Source organism: Leopardus geoffroyi, chromosome D3 (genome assembly GCF_018350155.1).
Source record: "Leopardus geoffroyi isolate Oge1 chromosome D3, O.geoffroyi_Oge1_pat1.0, whole genome shotgun sequence".
NCBI classification, from domain to species: Eukaryota; Metazoa; Chordata; class Mammalia; order Carnivora; family Felidae; genus Leopardus; species Leopardus geoffroyi.
Genome location: NC_059339.1, coordinates 6031222 through 6052012, shown reverse-complemented (window position 1 = coordinate 6052012; position 20791 = coordinate 6031222). Strand labels below are relative to the sequence as shown.

General features: G+C 45.0%; 2 protein-coding genes across 2 annotated transcripts in view; one reads left to right on the top strand and one right to left on the bottom strand.

Moving 5' to 3' along the window:
- CCDC92 (coiled-coil domain containing 92) overlaps nucleotides 1-7418 on the bottom strand; it is a 29960-nt gene extending 22542 nt beyond the window's left edge. The window contains exon 1 of the mRNA XM_045459682.1: nucleotides 7270-7418. The gene's annotated coding sequence lies outside the window, so the exon portion shown is untranslated. The remainder of the gene's footprint in view (nucleotides 1-7269) is intronic.
- Nucleotides 7419-7926: 508 nt separating this feature from the next.
- Nucleotides 7927-20791, top strand: part of LOC123588354 (translation initiation factor IF-2-like) — a 44174-nt gene continuing 31309 nt past the window's right edge. Inside the window, exons 1-3 of the mRNA XM_045459202.1 lie at nucleotides 7927-8117; nucleotides 8335-8635; nucleotides 8741-8880. Of these exons, the coding sequence (XP_045315158.1) occupies nucleotides 7927-8117; nucleotides 8335-8635; nucleotides 8741-8880 (632 nt within the window). The remainder of the gene's footprint in view (nucleotides 8118-8334; nucleotides 8636-8740; nucleotides 8881-20791) is intronic.

Sequence of the window (20791 nt, the reverse complement as noted above, 5' to 3'; positions counted from 1 at the left end):
TCAACTTCCATTAGCTAAGTAATGTTTTAAGATGCCATATTTCTTCTGACAAATTCTTAGTCAACAACTGCATTATTCTTTAATGTAAATTGTATTTTCTAAAATCCCTACTTCCCTTTGGACTGGAAGACTGCTGAGATAATTAGTTAATACTCTATATTTACAGAAAGATGTATGGAGAAATTAGAATTCAAACAGGAAAAAACCAGACCTTATCACCTCACAATCCCCATGGGTCATCTGCTAGGTACTTCTGAGCACTTATTCTTAAAGCTCCAATTAAGATGGTAACACCAACGGATGTATCGTGGACATCTGGTATATTTGACAACATTTACAAACCACGATTTTAAATCTCTACTATACTACCATTTAAATAAACTGTTTGGAATGACTCTGTGTGTCCGATATATTAAAGCAGATCAATAAACACTTGCGTACAGTTGGGGGACAAGAAAGTTAGTCTCTGGATGCAATCTGTTTTCAGCAAAGAAGAATCTTTATTCATCTCTGCCTCTGCACACTCTGTCCAGAAGACAAAATGTACTGTCCTCACTGGAATATGCAATCCCGCTTGTCTTTCTCACTCTTTTTTTTCTGACTCTCCTTCTGACTACGGACAGTTGTGAAAATAGTGAGGCCTTCTCGCTTGGGAGGAACTCATTTCCAATGGTGCTTGTGTTACCCTCCACTGGGGGCTGTTTTAGAACCATCTTTCTTTTGGGGAATAATGTGATCCCAGCTATCTGTTGCCAATCATCTGTTTCAGACTGAGCAGTTTCTTCTGGAAGCGCTTCCCCATGCTGTCCCTGTCCCACACCAGGCTCCCACAGTAAAAGGGCCTCTGGAGTCTGGCAGGGAGGCCTTGCAACCACACCATCCCCCAGAGAGCTCCTTGACAGCTCCAGAGGCCTTAGTTTTCTCATCTTGTTCCTGTGCCCCATAGTCTGGTACATACACGGGAGAGGATGCCAGGGATAATTAGACATGAACGGTATGCTCCAAATTTTCCACTGTAGCTCAAGAGTATTTTATGAGCCGTCCTATTTGTCAGGCTCACATTGTGGGGGTGGGAGACAAGAACCATAAATGCAAAGAGGGTGGCTTCTCTATCCCTTTGGGGTGGATGGCATTTGTAAGCATATATTCAAATTTGTTTTGTTCAAATGAAAATGGTTTTAATGTAAACATTTTAGCAATTTCACCGGATGTAGAAGATACCCACATACAAAGGCTGTCACAATGACTGCTAAAAGGACTTCTGAAATAGTCTCTGTCCAGAAACTTGGCACATTAAGTGTGTCTGTTAACAGGAGACCACAATTCACAGGTCAGAGTATAAAAAAAAGTTCTATCACGCCCTACACACTCATTCATTCACGATGAAACTGAGAAAAATAATCTGGCAAGATTTTGCAGAAACTGGATGGAAGTGGCTAGATAGATGTCCTACGTATGGATAATGAATACGAGACTTTTAACACACAAAAATCCAGGGCCTTCACCTAAAAAATGGAGTGGGCTCATAAGACTTTGGGTTACCGCCCAAAGGCATAACATTAGCGTGCTAGATGACGCAGGGTCCTACTGGCGGGCAGCGTGGATGAAGGGTGCCCACGTGCTTCAGTTGCAGGTGCAGGAAGCCTAGATGACCAGGTTCACTTATATCAGGGTTCATCACTCCATGATATCACTTTGGCTTTCCTGTAGAGACTTGGAAGTTCTGCAGGTTACTGATATCAACCAGGGACGCACAGCAACTCAGCTAGGAAGACAGTGGCTCAACTGTCTAATGCTTTCTAACTGCACTCAATGTTCCTTCAAGGCCAGGGATGGGCAATCTGCTTCCTGGTTGAACTTCAGACATGTGGTGATAACCTGCACAGGAAGGTCTTGGTAGCGTCCCGAACTTCCTTTGAAAGGCACTCTAACCACAGCCTGCTGGTGGGCAGAATTCAGTGCGTTGTTCTAGAATTAGCCAACGATTGCCCCAAACTGTTCTGAGTTCCAACGTACAACCATGGATGAGACCTGAGAACACCTCCACACAGATAGCATTCAACCCACTTGTCTCCAAAAAGGTCTCATCTCTGGCTTTACTTGTTCCAACTTAGATTTTTATTTTATTTCTTCCTAAAAAAAATAACCTTTGCCTTCAACAAGGTTTGGCTTTGTCTCCGAACCAGGTACTAATACCGTAGCATCGCTAATACTGATAAAACTCCTTCTGTCAAAAACTGACTTGAACGCTTTCTTGACGGGAACGAATTCTACAACTTGAAACCCTACGCAGCACGGAGGCCGAGGAGGATTACATATCGTTTCTCCCTATCAAACAAGACTGTGTTCGTCTCTCCCCTGGTGCAGTGCAATAGGGCATATCAGTGAGCAAGCACCTCACTGCCTCAACTTTCTGGTCTGGTCACCGGGACGGAACCGAAAGATAAAGACGATTCACTGCTGAAGACAAAGACTGACCCTCCTGGAGAAGAACAGGCCATACCTAACAGCCCCTGCTATACACTTGTCTGCGGGAACACAAAAGTGAAAAACCAAACAACCTCTCTCCATCTTTCCTAACAATGTACAAAACAAAGTGTTTCCAAAAACTGGATCGGCTCCCACATGCCACAAGCCACTGGAGAGGAAGTAACACAGTGCCTTTCACCTGGGTTGACAGGTGTGATGGCTGGGAGAGAGAAGAGTTAAAAGAGCCCTCTTCACTGTCCAGGGTGTGGCCTGAGCCTAACCGCCTCTACTCGCTCATGCTGAGAACACCAGAATAGGAGCGAAGAGAAAAATACGGTGACCTCGGGTTATTGCGTTGCCCAGTGGTGGAACTGTAACTTGGGGAACTAGTGTTTTTATGAATACTCTCTGCATTGCACTAAATAAGTAGCCCTTACAGGGTATAAAGCCACTCACTGCCAGGTGAAATGTGCGATTTCAAGAAAAACAGAATCGTACAGCAATACTTAGGCAACGTTCCATAAGAAATTGGGCTTAAAAGGACATCTCATAAACCCTCTTACCTGTATAGTAAATGGAAATGGCACAGGGTGAATTTAAAACAGGTTGGGAAGGAAACCTGAAGAGAAGTAGTGGATCTTATGCATGCCTAAATTTCATATCTCAAGTGTCGCCAAGGAGGCAACAAAGAGAACGATTATAGCGGCCGAGTCCTATATGCCTCAAATTCCATTACAAGTGCTCGTCTGTCTTTTTTCTCTCCCTTACTGGCGGCTTTAAGCATCTCAGGCTTGCTCTTTTGTTTGGTCCTAACCAAAGGAGTTCCACTGCTCAGTGTTGAGAATTGGGCTTGTGGAAGGAATCTCGATAGAAGGAGAAAACATATTCCTACTTCCTTTACAGCTACAGAAGAGCAGACACTTCTTCCTTCAGAAAGTGATTTCTGATAAAGTGGTCAACTGGGAAGAATCACAAAGATGTGTATCTTACTCTGCTCTCCATGTGTGGAGACCTGCATGAAATACACAAACTCCCCTGTTTTCTAAGTTCTTAGACAGCTGTGTGATGGCTTCAGCGACTGTGGTGAGGAGCTCTAAAATGCAACCTTTGACCTCTAAAAAGGCTGTTTTCTAACTGGCTGCCTTACTTGATAATTTGTTGTCTTAGTTGTAATATTTAAAGTGGCATCTGTGATTTTTTTTTTCAAAAGTAGAAAGTACACATAAGGCTTTCTTTATTTTTTGGTTGGCCAGAGAACTTGATATGCTTCTCTTTTCCCTTCACGCATGCTTTCATGCATAAAGCATAGATAAATAACATATTTCATGTTCAAAGTTCAAGTCTTTGTCTTATTTAAATTATCATACCCGAATTCAGCTGGTGGATAAACAGGCACAAAAAGCATGAGACAAACTCATCTACTAAGGAAGGAAACTATTTTTAAAAGGTTTTTTTTTTTTTTTTTTTGAAAGGTTAAGCACATGCATACATTAATTCAGAATTGTTTTTCCCTCTAACTTCTTCCGCAACCAGGGAGGTCAGACGCCGGTTTAACTCAATCGGCCTCGTGACCATTACGCTCCACCTAAATCCTGGCGCAGAGAATGTTCGCTAGGGTACGCTGGTATTCGCAGGAAGCTCTGCTCTGCTCTGCTCCTTGGCCACAGACAGAGTCCTGGCCCCACCAACCCACTTAATACATGGATCGTTATTGACAACCAATAGCCTCTTCTTTATTATGGGTAGATCATCATTCCCAGGATTGGCTTAGCACAAATAGGACACATCTTTTTCTTTTTCAAACACAAAGCTCAAATTCACCTAATCTTTTCAGTACATTCTAATTCTATTTCTCCTCAGCTGTGTTTTACCTTCAGCTGCCAACATATATTTAAAAAACAACACAGACATACTGGAAGAATGTCCAGTGCAACTTCCTGTAGGTGGATATGACTGGATTTTTTTTGCTGTGAAATTTGAGTCATGTTTGAGTAATGAAATAAACACGAACTAAAATGCAGAGCAAGCACAAGAATCAGCCCTTAATCAGTATCTTTAAAAAAAATAATTTCAGCTAAGAAGCAAATCTATTCACCTTCACAACCTGCTGACTCTGACAAGAATGACTGACATCATCCCATTTTTTAGAAAGAGCTTTAAAGGAAAAAAAAAAAAACCTCTTCTGCTTGTCTTTAGAGAAATGGGTAATTTTCCCTTAATTAAATGTTTGTTATAGAAAATAAAAGCCGAAGGAAGAAATACAAATCACGTATAATTAAACAAGAGTCTTTTAAAAGTCTTTTGAATGTGAGAGCGTCTTATTACCTGTAAAGCCCCATACATAGGCTAAGGAGGACCACAATCACCTCTGATACCAGATTGGCCTCCACCCCAGTACAAACCTTCCAAAGGCTCAGGGACGTTCTGGGGAGTCGTTATGCCCACAGCTGCAGAAGCCAGCACAAAAACACGAAAAATGAGCCACAGAGCCCTTCAATCCACTGCCTCTGGAATCCCCAGACCCCCCCCCCCCCGGGGGGGTTCCTCACACCCGGTTGGGGAACCAGCTTATGAGGAAACTCTGCGGGGAAGGAGAAGCCCCTTCTTTCCACAGCTGGAGGTTCTAACCATAAGCAACGTTGGCTTTTATGTCCAGGTGAAATCTGTCTTCCTATAAGTACTCCTCAGTCGCTTCTGTACTTGGGAATTACTTTAAATAGAACATACAATCCCTTTGCTGCACGACAGACCTTAAATATCTGAAGACAATTAGGGCACATTCACTTGTCTGCCCAAACCTTTCTGCAGGTTTAAACATCAAAGATGGAGATGTGAAAATTGATGTCATTAAGGTAGCGCCTACCTAACTGGTCTGGAATGTCAATCTGAGTACAACATTTATTGCAGCTTCGGCATGTGAAGCCCATAAAGGCACCTAGGCGATGACCTTTAAGGATGTCCAATTCAGTACATATAATTAGTCTTAGTTGAAAAAATGTGTGCCCACTGTGTATCAAGAACTTTTTGACTGACCTTGTTCCGGGCAGAAGAAAAAGGCCTGTATCTTTTCTTGTTAGAAATATGAGAAAATGCTTTATCAGCATTTCTTAAAAGCATCAACGTTGTTAACATCAGTATTGTTGCGAATGCCCTCTGCCGCTTAAGTAATGACATTAAAATGAATTTATCCAACGAATCGCAGATGAAAGAGTTAAGAACCCAAATGATCTTCCGTCGCAAGTAAAAGGATTCATTTGTTTGTTTTTTTATATAAGAATTAACAATATTTTCCAAGAGACCTGTTAGATTGATGTGTTTACATGTACTACAATAAAAATCGGATACACACAAATAACTGTTTTGTACTTTGGGCTGTAAATGTAAACTAAACTTACTGAGTAATTATAACATGATGCAGAGAAACAAAACTATTTCATTTTAAGGTGTTTCAGTAGTGTGTGTATATATATGTAGACCCACATATATACACTTGTATAGATCTCACAAGTCTTAAAACCTTTTCCAAAAAGTATTTCGGTAAGATGAACATTTAGCCAAAAGAAATACATAAATTCAAAGCATCTTTGGGGATAATAGTCACTTTAAATGTGAGCATCTTTTTCCTTACAATTCAACAGCAAGAAAAATGCAGACAAATTCTTGGCGATGTAAAAAAAAAAAAAAAGCCCCCATTTAATAAAACAATAACGATGCTCTTTATAGAAGTCTCAAACCTAAAAATCTTAAAAAAGAACCCAGCAATTCTAGCTTTAACACTCTTACAGGTAGGTTTCTGGAAATGCGTAATATAATCAAGTACCACGGTCGCGGAGCTTGTGTTTTGCAATGAGACCTATTACTGCAACCTAAATTACGGAGCACGATTATATCTCCTCTTAGGTCACCCCATTTTCGTTATTGGAATAGATCATACTGCTAACTATCAAAGCTTGAAATTAAATAACACAGGTCAGCAGGAACACGTAAGTCAGATCAACTAGAGTCACTCACTGTAGCCGACGGCAGCTCTGTAGTCAAGCCTGGAGCTCTACTGCATATTAGCATCACGCTCAATTTCAGGAATTACAAGCAAATCGTTATTTGGGGTAATCTACAGCCCACATCAAAGCTTCAGAAAAGGGCTGTAAGGTAGATACTCACGTAAAGGGTTATCAGAAAGAGAGACAACATAACTTATCGGGGAGGGTCTCTAACGTCCACAGTGTGTTAAAACGCATTAAAAAGGCGATGTGGATTCAGACGGCCTCCTCCCCACAGCCTCCCAGACAAAGCAGGGCCAGGCCCTCGGGCGCTCCTGGTGCACCTGCAATGCGGATCCCTCACCCCACAATCCCACCCCGAGGCTGGCAGGAGCAGCCCCTGGGCCGGCCGCTCCTGCCCCATCGCATTGGCCTGGGTGCGCGATGCAGACGGTCCGCAGCCTGGACTGGAGCCCTGGCAAAGGCATCCCCCTCCCCATAACGGGCTGCAAGACGCCGCAGGCAGCCGGCGCGGGGGTCGCTGCGCTTCATTTCTGCCCTCCTCTCCGCCTTGTCGTGTCTCCCGCACGTCCCCCGACCCCCCGAGTTGTTTCCGCAAGGGAACACCCTTCCCCGTCGGCGAGTCCTGGGGGTGAGACGGGAGGACCCCCTCCCCCTGCAGCGAGGGCTTTTAAAACAGTCTAAATAAATTCCTGTCCGGACAGGTGCCCCCGCCCCCCGCCGGCGCCCGCAGAGCCTCCCCAGAGGTACCGCCAGGTGAGCGGGGCTGCACTCGGTCACACCTCGGGCCCCGCCTCACCTGCGGGCGCGGCCGTCGCGGTCCTTCAGGCGGCTCCCCCCCTCGGCGCGGTCCTCCCGGCGGGCGGCTGCGGGGGCTGGCGGCCCATGGGCGGGGCGGCGGGCGGGGCTGGCTCCCGGCTTCGGCCCTGCCCCGGCCGGGCGGCCGAGGGAGGTCAGTGGGCGCCGCCCGCCGAACGCATCTCGCCGGCTCCCACCCGAGCGCTCGCCGCGGTGCACGCCGGGAGCGGGGGCCGGGGCGGCGAGGCCAGGCCGCGCTGACCGGGCGGACGGCTGAGGCGCCGGCGCGGCGGCGGGTCTGTCTGCGGGGCAGGGCGGGGGCGGCCGCTCGATAGTCACTTCGCGGGGAGGGGACGATGCCCCACTCCCCCAGCTGTGGTGGGGCAGGGGACGGGACCGAGGGGCAGGGAGGGTCTGGCCGGTGGGACGCAGGCGCAGAGCTCAGGTGCGGCCGCACTGCGGTTGCCCAGGGTAACGCGGGCCCGGGTGGGGCGGGGAAGGAGGAGCGAGCGGGCGAGCGGGAGCGCGCGCGCAGGGCCGGGGTTGCGGGGGTGGGTACCCGGGACCAGCCTGGGATTGGGGGGGGGGAGGGCGCGCGCGGGCGGCCGACGGGGGCGGGGGCGAGGGGGGTTGCCGGGGCGAGGGCCGGACGGCGCGCATGCGTGCGGCCCCCGCTCCCCCGGGGCTCGTCGGCCCCGTGCGTGCGCACGCGCGCTGTCCCCCGGAGGCGTCTGGGTGTGCGGAGCGCGCGCGCGCGGCTCGGAGGCGCACCTGTGAGGTGTCCCTAGAGGAGAGGGAGGGTGGGTGCGCGGAGCCCGCGGCCTGGGGCGCTTCAACCCCTCACTTGGAGTGAGTTGTCGGGCGGCCGGGCTGCAGTCTATTTCTTTTCGGGAACGAGGCGGGGGCGGGGGGCGAAAGGGGAGCGGGCTCCGGCTTGGAGGGAGGATGAGTGGGCTAAAGAAAAGAAAAACAACCCATCACTTAGGATGGGCCTCGGGCCGGGGCCGGCCCCTGGGCGGCGGTAGGAAAGGTCAGAGCGCCCCCCCCCACCCCCCACCCCCCGCAGCCGGGCGGCGCGGCGGCCACCGGGCAGGCCCCGCGGAGGGCGGCCTGGCCGCGGGGCCTCGGCGGGCCGGCGCGGGCCCCGCGGCGCCGGCAGCGGGGAGCGGGGGGTCACAGATGGCGGCCGGGGTGCGCGGCGAGGGCTGGGCAGCGGCAGGGGCGAGGCCGGGCGGAGGCCCCGCGGGAGCCGGACTCCCGAGCCGGGCTCCATTGTTGTCGGAGCCGAGGGAAGGGGGAGCGAGACCGCTTACGAAGCCCGTGGAGCCGCGCCTTGGAGCCTTTCCAGGCGGGTCCCCGGAGAGGCGGTAATGGCCGCGCCGAGGGCTCGGGGAGCCGGGCTGCGGCGCCGAGAAGCCCGGCTGCGTGGTGTGATGCTGTGTGTGTGTGTGTGTGCGTGTGTGTGTTTTTAGAGCGCCCTGCGTCCCAGCAGAGCCGGCCGAGCACCCTGCCCAGGTGATGAGGAAGCCTTCGCGCCCCCAGCGCAGATCGCCGCTGCCGCTGGACGCCTCCTCCATTGTTTGACCACAACAAGGGCCGGATTCTCACCCAGGTAAACCGGATGGCCGCGCAGCCGAGCTCCCTCTCAGCTCCCACCTCCAAAGGAATCCTCTCCTCTTTCAGGACTTGACTTCCGTGTGCTCACTGTCCCCTGCTCCTGATTAACTCCGTATCTCCACCTCCCAGACATTTTCCCATCCGGATTAATCTGCCCGCATCTCTCTGCCAAGTCACCTCTCATTTCCCTCAAAACTCAGCTCCTTTGTGAGCCCTTCCTTGCCGAACTCTAACGACTCAAATCTCTCTAGGAGGAGCCCGCTCTGTACTCTTTCCAGTTGCTAGTTTGTTTGTTGGTTGTCTTGCTGCAACAAAGGAGACCAGGTACTAAAAATAATAATAATAATAATTTTAAGTTACTGCTTTTTTTTTTTTTTTTTGACGAGCGTTCTGTGACGTTTAGACAGTTTCTTGTTTGAACAGGATGGGACCGTTTTTTTTCGTTTATATTATTTGGTCTTCTCTTTTAGAGCGGCCCCTACTTCCTTTATGGAGGCATAGCTTTTAGAGAAGGGTGACCTTTCTGTTTAGCCCACAGGTTAATTTAAATTAAAAAAAAATTTTTTTTTTAAATAAGTAAAGCAATACATTTTCTTTGTAAAAATGGAAATAACACAGACATGGTCACTACCGGTCCCTGTCTCCAGAGATGATAACTATTTTATGTTCGGTGTGTATCCTTCTAGATCTTTTCAGATGTGTTTCCGCGTGTGTACTTGAATTATCTTTGTTTTAGCGAGGACTGGTGCACTCTTATCTTCCGGTTTCAGCATCGGGCGTGTTAACTCGTTTGTAAGAGCTGCTGCATCACGTTCCGTAGTCTGGGTACACCATAGTTTATTTAGCCGTTTCCCAGATTGATGGCCATTTAAATTTTAACTTTATTTAAAACAGCTCTTCTGGCGGTGGTTCTCTGGTGAAATGAAATTTTAGTGAAGGGAGCACAGAGCTACACTAATTACAGAGAGGAGGCCTTTAGGATGGGAGTTCTCTTTGGTTAAGAAATTTACATGTGGGACCTCTGCCCCTCCCCCAGTATAATCATGACTCTACTACTTTCAAGTCTTGTGACCTTGAGGAGGACAGTCACTCTAAGCCTCCGGTTCCTTTTCTATAAACGCTAATACCTGCTGGGTCTGCTCCTCACAGTTCAGTGACATGATGCGTGTGAAAGTCCTTTGCAGGATGTAAACTGGTATGTAAATGCTGATTTTATTAGCTTTTGTGATCCAAAAGGATTTTTTTATTTGCAACGTGGTGTATGTCTTTTTTGACTGGCTGTGTCTGTTCCAGAGATCACCAACTCTGAGTGCTCTTTAGTGTGTGATTTTGCTGTAATTTTCTTATCAAGTACCGTTAACCTGTTAGACTTCTTGAAGAGTATTTGACAGAGCATATTTTTCCTAGCGTTGTACATGCTCTAAGAGATAAGACATATACGTTCGTTGACTGTGAATAAAATATCAGCAAACAACACTACGCAAAACAAAACTTATTTCCTACTGATACAAAATTGTGTATGTATTTTCCTGTGGCGGCATCAGATTCAGGTTAGCTTTTATGTCCTTGGGGTAAAATGTATTCTAACTGAATTTGCAGGCAGTATCAGAGTTTTAACCGTTTAAATATTGATTCAATGACGTGGTGGGTATTATTTTAAGATGCAAGAAATACAGTGAGGGGTTTTGTAGGTATTTTTATTTCATTCAGATACGTATGAATGCTTGCAATGTGGCCAGCAAAATCAATTTGTTCCCGTTCTCTTGGAGGTTATTATCTATGGGGGTGGAGGGGACCAGAGAGTAAACAACCACACAACTGCACGTACAATCACAAATGGTGGTATCTGTTAGGAAAGTTAGGTAGTACCGGTTACGAGAGAGTGTATATAAAAAGGGGAACAAATTTTGGATGGTGGAAAGAAGGCCCGGGAAAGACTTTTTTTGCAAAAATAAGATTTGAGCTGAGATCTGAAGGGTGAGTAGGTGTTAGTGTAGAGTGAAGTGGGGGATAATTTTCCAGGCAGGGGAATGGCATGTGGGAAGGCCCTGAAGGGGGAGAGAGCTTTGCCCATTCCAGGAACTGAAAGAATGGCTTGTGGATGGATTCTGGTGGGTGAGGGGGAAGCGTGGCTAGGCAGGGGGCCAGATCATGTAGGGTCTTGTAGGACAGGTTAAGGATGTTTTATTTTACTCTGAGTGAAATGGGAAACCATTGCAAGGGTTGGGTTTGAAGCAGGGGAATGACATAATCAGATCTGCATTTTTAAACAGCCACTCCAGCTGCTACATGCAGAATGTGGAGGTGGTGGGCAGAGTGGAAGTCAGGGAGATGAGGTTGGCCATTTTAGAAGTCTGTCTGGAGGAGAGGTGATCATTCCCTTGGAGTTCACAGTGAATTCAAACGGCCACTAAACTATGGGCAAATAGATAGCTTGATTTAAAAAAATCCTCATTTCTTATTTTCAAGAAGTAGGCACTTTTTAATGCTAAAGTATACATAGAAATGAAACTAGTTATCCACATTGTACTTAATAGAAAGGTATTAGAGTCAAATTAAAAATTAGGATATTATTTAACAGCTGTTTATAAGTTTTATCAAAGCAGTAATGCATGGAATAAGAGTGAGGGAAGGATCCAAAATGAAAAGAAGTATTTGTAGATGCTATCAGCTGCAAAAATGAGAATGACAAAAAACTATCAGACAAAAATTGAGGAAGTGACTGGGTACACAATGCATATATAAAATTTATAGCTTTCTGAATACCAAAAATAACCGGGCAGAAACTAAAATGGAAAAGAAAAAAAACAACAACAAAAAACCCCAAACAGGCTCTGATCACAGTGCAACGAAATAACGTAAAACATGTAAGTACAGCCTTATAAAGCTAAGTGCAGTCTACACAGAGGAGACATGAATATCCTGAAAGATATGAGAGAATGTCTTAAATGAAAAAATAGGCTGTATTCCTGGATGTGATGTTTAAACATTGTAGAACTATCCATTGTGGGATAAACTGGACAGAATAATTATGAGTAATGAGGTGGGACAAGTTCTCTCTGATATTAAATGTGTTATAGAGCCACGTTCTAAACGGTGTCATGCTGGCTTTATAATATCTGTACAGGTCACTGGAATCTATCCAGCACCCCCCAAATACACATGGGAGTGTATAGTAAATGATAAATCATCATGAATGCCCCCTAAATCATAAAGAAAATGTGAGAGTAGATATTAAACATCTGGAAAAGAGGGTTCTGTATGCTGAGGTGGGCAAAGACTTTGTAATCAATCAAACAGACTTGAACTAGAATCTTTTTTTTTTTGAAGACTCAAGGATTTTTTTAATGTTTACTTTTGAGAGAGAGAGATAGCGAGCAGGGGAGGGGCAGAGAGGGGGCGGGGACAGAGGATCTGAAGCTGGTTGTGTGCCGACAGCAGATCTCACGTTCATGACCTGAGCTGAAGTTGAACACTTAACCGCGTAACCGACTGAGCCACGCAGGCGCCCCTGAACTAGAATCTTCTAAGTGAAGAAAATATCTGCCGTGCAGGTGTTGTGAGGGAAAGAGGTCTAGATCCTGGTAACTCTGGGGCACTCAGATCTGTTAGTAGTTAAAGATCAGTGGATTAGACTACAAAAAATTTAAAACTTACATAAGAAGAGAAGGAAAACAAAACCCTAGGATTAGAAGCCAAACCACAAAGTAGGAAAATATTTGTGACAAACATAAGTGAAGACTTAATGCCTTCAGCATGTAAAGAACTCACATGGATCAATGAGGAAAATAATATAAGTCCACACACAAGTGGTTACGGGATGTGGACAGACAGTTCACTGGATAATTTGTTAAAGATGTGGAAAGATGTGTACTGTCACTAACAATCAAATAGTTTGTCATTAGTCATACGGAAAAGTTAGATTTTATTCTCAAGAGCAACAAAACCAGAAGACGCTTAAAAATAAATGCACAAAAACTTTATGAAGAAAAATCTTTACCTAAACAACTGAAAAGCTAACCTAAATAAACGGACAAACATTACATGTTATTGGAGGGGAAAGCATCATTGTAAACACTGAAATATTCTAGAAGTTACACTGTAATTTTAATGTAGTTTCACGTGAAATTCCAGTGAGAATTACTTCTGGACACTTGATAAGTTGCTTCTAAAATTCATCTGGAGGAGTAAATGTTCTAGAATGGCCAAGAAATGTTTTAAATGGAAAAATAGTGATAGAGGATTTGCCATACCAGATATCAAAACATGCTGTAATGCTGCAGTAGTATAAATGCTGAGTGCAGGAATAGACAGGTTGCTACATAGAGCAAAGTAGAATCCAGTAATAGGACCTATTTCTATATAGGAATTCAGAGTAGAATAAAGTTGGTATTTTGACACAGTTGGGAAATGATTGTTCATTATATTGTGTAAGGGTAAGTGACTATTTGGGAAGAAAGATCTTACTTCCCCGTATTCAAAATGAATTTTATATAGATTAAAGAACTAATTCAAGGGGAGCTTGGGTGGCTCAGTCAGTTGAGCATCCCAACTCTTGATTTCGGCTCAGGTTGTGATCCCAGGGTTGTGGAACAAATCCTGCATTGGGCTCCATGCTGACTGTGGAGCCTGCTTAGGATTCTCTCCCCATCTCTGCTTCTCTTCCCTACTTGAGTATGTGCATATATGCGCTCTCTCTAAAGCAAACAAACAAACAAAAAAAAAACCCTCAAGAACAAAAGAAAAACTGTGAAGTTTTTAGAAGAAAATAAAGGGAATTATGTTGGAGGATGTATTATGGAAGATAAGATTTGTTTTTTTGTAGACATTTAGGCAAGACCAAGACCCAAAATCGTAAGGAAAAGATTAATAAATTTAATCATTATCAAAGTTGATATTTTTGTGTGACAAAAGACATTTACAAGGTGATAGCCTGGGAAAAAGCTTGTAATGTGTACAGAGAGGTGAAGAGTAACAGAATGAACAATTAAATGATTGGAGCATAGAATAGTTCTCAGAGAAAGGATTTCAGCATCACTTGTGATTAGGGAAATGAAAATGAAAACAACTAGATTGGGGTGCCTGGGTGGCTTTGTTAAGCATCCGACTTTGGCTCAGGTCATGATCTCAGCTGCTCCTGAGTTCAAGGTCCACGTCGGGCTCTGTGCTGACAGCTCAGAGCCTGGAGCCTGCTTGTTTTCTGTATATCCCTCTCTTTGCCCCTCACCCGTTCACACTCTGTCTCTCTGTGTCTCTCAAAAATAAATAAATGTTAAAAAAACAAAATGAAACAATTAAATTTTTTTTCACTGGGGGCTAATCTGCAAAAGTTAAAAAGATATTTGAAGGTGTGGAGAAAAAGGTACCTAATACTTTGTTGGGAACGCAAAATTGGATCTACCTTTTTAAAAAAACAATTTGACAGAAGCTATAAAAATTTTAAAAAACATGCTTTGATCTAGCAGATACACCTGAAGGGATCTGTAGTATTCTCGTGAGAGAACACAGGTTAATATGAATGAAGTCCATTGCAGCGTCATTTATAATAAAAAATGGAAATTTTGGTGCCTCTATACTATGGAACGTTCTGTAACTTTTAAAAAGAGAGGTAGGTTTGTATGCATTGACATAGCCTGGATGGATGCCTAGGATATATTATTGAGCCAAAAAGGCAAATTTAATTCCATTTTTTGGTAAGGTAACAAAATATATTCATACGTGTGTGTGTTCTAAATAAAAATAGAAAAAGGTCTAGAAGGATACATGGAAGATACATTTAACTGTGACTACTTTTGAGGGAAAAGCAGAGGAGAGACTTTTTTATTTCCCATGTATTTGCATTGTTTGAATTTTTTTTATAATGAGTATTTACTTTTGTAATTAGGATGTTACAATTTCTCACTTACAATTTAACGAAGGCCTAAATTTAGACTAAGAAATTACAATACCTAGTACTTAGGATGCGGTGAAAATGTCCTATTATGTTACAATGGCTATATGTATCAAGAGCCTTCAGAGTATTCATATTCCTTGATATAAGAACCATCAAGGGCATATTTTTAGATAGAGAACAAAAGATGTGTATCATAGAATTAGTATTTAGGGTGCATTTGCGGAATGATTAAGTTGCGGTGCATCCAGTGGACAATGTATGACTATTGAAATGCCTGTGACAGCGTTAAGTGGTAGAAAAGCAGGATACAAAATTGCATACATGACATGATTCGTACTCTTAATAAAAAATCCCAACAACCCTCCTCAAAAACCTATGATAGAAAGATGTCTAAAAGAAATGAGATGAAATCTTAAAAATTATGGACTTGAGGTGGTAGGATGTTGGGTGATTTAAAATTTTTTACTTATATTTTCCAAGTTTATATTTATTATGTTTATAACGGAATATTTACTTTTTAAAAGTACATTATATACAGGACATATGTTAGTCGTATGGTTAATAGGTATGTGCATTTTTAGAAATAGGTAAGCCCTATCCTACATTAAAGCATACTCTAAAATGTACTCTAAAAACTAATATCTGAACATTTTTGAGTGATGCATTTGGAATAAATTTGAATGAATTTTGTTGCTTTTGGCATTTGGAGGAAAATTGCTTCTAGCAATATAATTTGCACAATAAAAATAGATCTCATTTCTAATTTTATATCTGTAGAATAAATGCAGAAACTTAAACATGGGCCACGGGATTTCTTTTCATGTTAACTCGCTGTGTTTCGAACACACAGATCTGGTCACAGAGCAAGTTGCATTTAATGGAGTCTTTCAGGATGAGGAGGTCCAGCCAGCTGGACCGTAGGCAGAAGCACCAAGAGCATGGCTATCGTGCAGGGCCTGTGAACGGGTCAGCAGAGTGGAGCCCTGGGTACTGGCGGGGGGGGGGGGGGGGGGGGGGGGGGAGGGGATGCGTTACGCGTGAGGCTGCAGAGGTTGCCATCCAGGCACATGGATTCATCCCCTTATCAAGTGTAATTGTGGCCCTGCAGTGGGTAGTGTGGATGTGGAGTAACGTGCTTTAGTGGACAAATTCAAGTGTGGTAAGAGGAGATACATTACAGGACATGGAAGGGCTCTGGGAGCACATGGGAAGACATTGCACATAATCCAGTCTTCCTAGGAAAAGTGATGTCTAAGGTGAGCTCGAAGGTAAATGAAGGGAACAGCTAGTGTTACGGCCTGGAGGTAAAAAGTGTGGGGAGAAGAGGGTAGCAGTCAAGGCATAGTAGCAAACGAGGCCTGAGGAGTTTGAAGAGACTTGGTGTGGGGGGAACTAGAATTGGAGTGGGCAGCGGTGAGAGACGAACCAAGAGGTAAGTAGGAGCTGACGTTGTTCAAAGTTTAAAAGCCTTATGAATAAATTTGGAAATTACGCTGAAAGTTACTGGGGCCCTTTGAAGAACTTGAAGCAGGGTACTAGCAACCCATTTTACACATTTTCTTTTATTTTATTTTATTTACTTTTTGAGAGAGGCAGTGTGTACACGCACATGTGAGCAGGGGAGGGGCAGAGGGAGAGAGAAGGAATCCTAAGCAGGCCTCACGTCCAGCATGGAGCCCGATGTCGGGCTTGATCTTAGGACTGTGAGATGCCGACCCGAGCCAGAATCAAGTCAGACGCTCAACTGACTGAGCCACCAGGCAGCACCCCCACCCCCAATTTTACATCTTAGAAAGATTACCTTGTGGTGGACAATGGATTAGAAGGAGGCAAGACTGGAGGCCTTTTGTAGGGGAAGATGACTGTGGCACAAATACAGCCGAGACGGCATAGGTGGAAGGGGGAATGTATTCAGGAGGTAGAGAGGAGATCGAGTGGACAGGACTTCATGAGAGGAAGGAGGGTGGCCGATAACCAGGTTTCTGGCTCAGGCAGCTGAGGGGCTGGTGGGCCCATTTCCTGTAGTTGAGAATGTAGTTGCTTTGGTGAGGAGATGACAGATTGAGTTTTGGACATGCTGAGTGTAAAAGGCTTACAGAACAGACCTGTAGTTCTTCTGAAGATGCTTTTATGCTGCAGATGTACTCTTTGTTATAGGAGTGAGTGGGCACCGTGCACAAGTCTGTTACTAAAATCAGTGTTTATGTGGTAGGTTTTTCTTGGAGTATAATTCTACATTTATAAGTTGTTTAAGGTTAGGGAATGTCTGTCTAGCTTAAGACTGGACGGTTGACACCTTTTACATGGAGTTATTTAAGATTGCATGACCCTAACTTTGGATAATATTGTAGTTGTCTTTTGGACTAGACTCTGCCTCTCTGAGCCGGTCGTGGTTTCTCTGAAGAGTGTTGGTGCTCCTGTTGGTACTCCTGACTACTTGGAGTGATTTTCTGTTGATGTTGACAAACTGGTCCCTTCCGCATAGGGACAGGCCAGGACTTGGGCAGGGTAGTGCCCTGCGTCTGCATCCGTCTGGCAGTGCCCACCTCACCATTAGGAGTTGTTGCAGTCCATTGGGGCTCCTATAACAACTACCATAGATTGGGTGGATAAAACAGTAGACGTTTCTTTCTCTCAGTTCTGGAAGTGGAAGTCCAAGATCAAGGTCTGGCAGATTCAGTGTCTGCTGAGGCCCGCTTCCTCATTCATAGGTGGTCATCTTCTCCCTGTGTCCTTGCACGGCAGAGGGGGTAAGGGAGCTTTCTGGGGTCTCTTATAAAAGGGGAGTAATCTCATGAGGGCCCCACCCTCATGACCCAGTCACCTTCCAAAGGCCTCACCCCTAATACTATCACGTTGGGTATTGAGTTTCAAGATACGAATTTGGTGGTGGGGGGGGGTGGGGGGAGCACAAACATTTAGTCTACAGCAGAAGTGTAGAAAGAGATCTGAGAATCACTCACGGTGTGCTTGCCATGTGGCTGGTATGGAAGCCACTGGATGGGTGAGAACACGTCGGGCAGAATGAGAAGAAGCTCAAAGCAGAGCCGCAGCATGGGCACATTAAAGGAAAAGGTAAGGGAGAATGTGCCTGCAAAAGAATTTATTGGAGAGGAAGGAGGATGTCTTAGAGACCATTTGGTGGTTGAAAGAAATCAACCCAATAAACCCATTGAAATGGCTTAATTGAAGGCGGATTTCTGAGGAGGCCTCCATGGGATCCAAGGTAGTTTCTTCAGCTGGGGCCCACCAGTGTTTGGAAAGTCGACAGGAGTCAGTGCGGCTACTGTCTCTGCCTTTGTCCTGAGTCTGTAACCCCTGCCAGTTGGCTTCATAGACCCTGCCTTTCTGCCTCCCATTTCTAAATGCTCAGGGAAGAGATTCCAGGGCTTCATTGCACCGTTGCGGGCCCAGGGGAGATCTGCCTAGCTGCGTGCCTGAGCCTGGGGGGCTGGTTGGGCAGTGGGTGCGGGGGTGCTCGTGAGAGAGCAGAGTCCTGGCAGCTGAGGAGGAAGTTCCAGGAATGTGTGAGAGCGGTCATTGTACGTGGCTCCAAGGTGTTATGAAGGGGAAAGGAGTGAAACTGGGTTTGGCAAATTGAAGTCATATAGCCGAGGTTTAAAGAATTACCACAGCTAGTCCTGGAAGAATACTTACAAGATGGATAACCAGTGGCTGTGGCCAGTGATCATTTGTACAGAAATTGGAGGAAGAGAGAGTCTTAAAAAATGACATTTAACTTTGGAGTTGGATCAGCAGCATTGAAAGCTTATTTTAAAAAGCACTAATTTGTGTTGCTTTTCTAACGCTAGAGCATTTCTATACCTTTATTCTAACTCTGGATTTTGCAGTGTCTCTTGTGTCAGCTGATACGTTATAAGAAATTCAGTAAAGCTATTCTAGAGCTCATTTATTTTTCATATCCCACAAGTTCATAAAATAATCATAGCTTATTTCCACATCTTATTTTGCAGTGCCTTCCATGGTATTGTGACAGATCTTTTGGCCCTTGTTGTAGGCAGAGCAAACCTCTCTCCCAAAAATTATAAATTCTGCCTCTTAGGTAAATGATAAAACTATTCATAGAAATAATCTGAACCTTTTTTTTTTTTCTGTGAGTAAACTCCATTATGTCCCTCTGGCTTTCAAAATTATTTTTAGGTGTCCATTTCAAACACGTGGGATTAAGCTCGATAGGATTTAAGAATATTTCACGGATTCATAGTACTTGGCATCGGCTAGCAAACGTGTCGGGTTTCCCTGTTAACCAGCTATGTTATGATAGGATTAGGACCTTGTGATAAGCCCCCAGACTCACAATTAGAATCAGGAAACTTGCAGGTTGTACAAATCTATATGATGCTTGGCATCTAGTTAGGTAGTAATTTACTGTGAAATTCACTTCAGGTTCTAATACCTTAGTTTAAGTATCCGTGAAGGTTTCCGAGCAGGTGTTTGAGTGCCCTCTTGAGGCATTATGGACAGTTAAAACATAGACTCCGAAAAAGGTTTTTTGTTTTTTAAACTACCCCGGCCAAGAACCAGTGGTCTAGATGGTTGAACTGGGGTGGATGTAAATCGGGAGCAGAGGAGAGCTGAGGTGGAATACAGGGGAATACTAGTACTTACGGAGGAACAGAGGCTTTCCAGGCAGACTGAGAATGAGGGTTATGTGGTGAGAGTAGAAGACAGAGAATGTGGTTGGTGGTGTTCGGCAAGATAAAGAATTACAGATGCCCTTGGGTTTGGCCAAGAGGAACTTGAGTGGTGTGGTGGTGGTTGGGGAATGAATGGGAAGTAAAGCTGTAGAAATCAGGAAAATAAGTTTTTAAGAGCCTCATAGGGAAATGGAGGAGAGAGAGAGAAGGTATGGCAGCTAAAGAAGGGATAGGATTAAATACTGGTTTTCCTTATGATAGAAGAAACTTGCGTTGCATTTAAATGCTGAAGGAAAAACAAGCGGAGGGAAGACAGAGTTGAAAGGTGTGTGGGGATTGGGAGGAGGAGAAGAGAGCTGGCTTTAGAGTGACTAGTCTGGGATGTTGTTGAGGGAGAATGTTGTCTTTTACAGGGACTTGGAAGATGGCGAATGATTTTCAGTTCATTGTGGGAAGATAGGGAAATAGTCCTGTAGGCAGTGGAAAATAAAAGTAAGATGAGACTGGTTACAAGAGAAGGTGGAATTGTCACAGAGATGGTTCTTATTGAAGCCAAGCCAGTGGTTGAGCTAAAGAATAGTCTGGACACACCTTTGGAGGATACTTGTGTTTAGCCCCAGCACTGAAAGAACTGGTCTGTGCCCTCAGCAGGGCTGTGGGGAGGTGAACAAGTGCCAGAATTGACCACGAAGACTTGTAGGAGCCAGGAATCCGTGAACTGTGAGGAATGGCCTGGTGGCCTTACAAGGCGACCGCCACTTTGAGAGCGGTCTTGCAGAAGTGGTGTAGTCCGAGGGTGTGGGTGGAGAGGGAGGAGGGTGCATGGGAGTAGAGACAGAGGTGTGGGGTGTGGGGAGGTGGGGCACCGAAAGTGACAAGAGCCAGTTGGTCACAGTGAGGCGGGCCGAGGCGCTCCGGAGGACAGACGGGGGCTTGTCTGTGTGTGGCCGGTTACAGCCATGGGCACGATGCCTGTAGAAGTCTCACATTGGCTTTTTTGCTTTCATAAGATTTAAATTGTGTGTAACTTCTGTGCCACCTCCTATTAGAAAAATAGATTTGAGAACAAATTGAGAACCTGAGTAAATGGAAGAGAATGTTTAGGTCTGTTCGTGACATTTGAGGGGGCTCTTGCACAGGGAAAGCAGAGTAAACGTGACTAAGTTTTTTTTTTTTTTTTTTTTTTTTTTTTTTTTTTAATTTTTTTTTTTTAACGTTTATTTATTTTTGGGACAGAGAGAGACAGAGCATGAACGGGGGAGGGGCAGAGAGAGAGGGAGACACAGAATCGGAAACAGGCTCCAGGCTCTGAGCCATCAGCCCAGAGCCCGACGCGGGGCTCGAACTCGCGGACC